We start from the raw sequence: 601 nt of genomic DNA, 5'->3' as shown, positions 1-601 counted from the left end.
CTTCTCGTTGTCGTCCGGAAGCTCATCGTCGCATTCTTCGCAGACCGTGGCCGTCATAATCTGAAGCGAGTCGCAGCTGACGCAGACAAGATTATCGTCGATCTCGAATCCATTCTTCTTGGCAACAGCCAGACGCTTGAGCAGCATCTTGAGCTTGGACGCAACAGATGCGAGTTCTTTCGCGCAGCCTTGGCAGTGCGTCTGCAGAAGCGAGTTGGAGACACGGCAAAGCTGACACGCGATTTGCGTGCTCACAGGCTTGGCATTTGAGATCGTCTAGAAGGACGGTGGTCAGACGTAGTTACGTTTCGTGTGGTTGGTCCCACCGGAGACACTGTCGATGCGATCAACGTTGTGGGTGTGACGGCAACGGGCGCGGTATCGGCGTCGCTGGCCACATCGCTCGTCGGTGGCTTGATCAAAGGTTGTGGGTTCTCGGCAGATATGGTTGCCTAGAGGCACAGCGTCCTTCCACCAACGACCCTTCGCTGAGCTACACGTACCACAGGGCTGCTCACAGCACGAGGTTCGGCCAACTTGGTCTCGAGTTCACCCACGGCAGGCGCCGAAAGCTCTTCTTCGCTGCGATAGAGTAGCTTTT

General features: G+C 56.6%; 1 protein-coding gene across 1 annotated transcript; it reads right to left on the bottom strand.

The window, feature by feature from the left end:
- Positions 1-326: 326 nt before the first annotated feature.
- SDRG_17285 (hypothetical protein) lies at positions 327-596 on the bottom strand (the record flags this gene model as incomplete). The annotated part of the gene is made up of 2 exons (XM_008623525.1): positions 327-452; positions 504-596. Coding segments are annotated over 2 exons (219 nt in total), but the record flags the coding sequence as incomplete, so codon positions are not given.
- Between the last annotated feature and the right edge of the window lie 5 nt (positions 597-601).

The sequence above is a fragment of the Saprolegnia diclina genome (assembly GCF_000281045.1).
Source record: "Saprolegnia diclina VS20 unplaced genomic scaffold supercont1.246, whole genome shotgun sequence".
Taxonomy (NCBI): domain Eukaryota; phylum Oomycota; class Saprolegniomycetes; order Saprolegniales; family Saprolegniaceae; genus Saprolegnia; species Saprolegnia diclina.
Note: the sequence above shows the minus strand (reverse complement) of the source record. Positions and strands in the feature narration are given on the sequence as shown.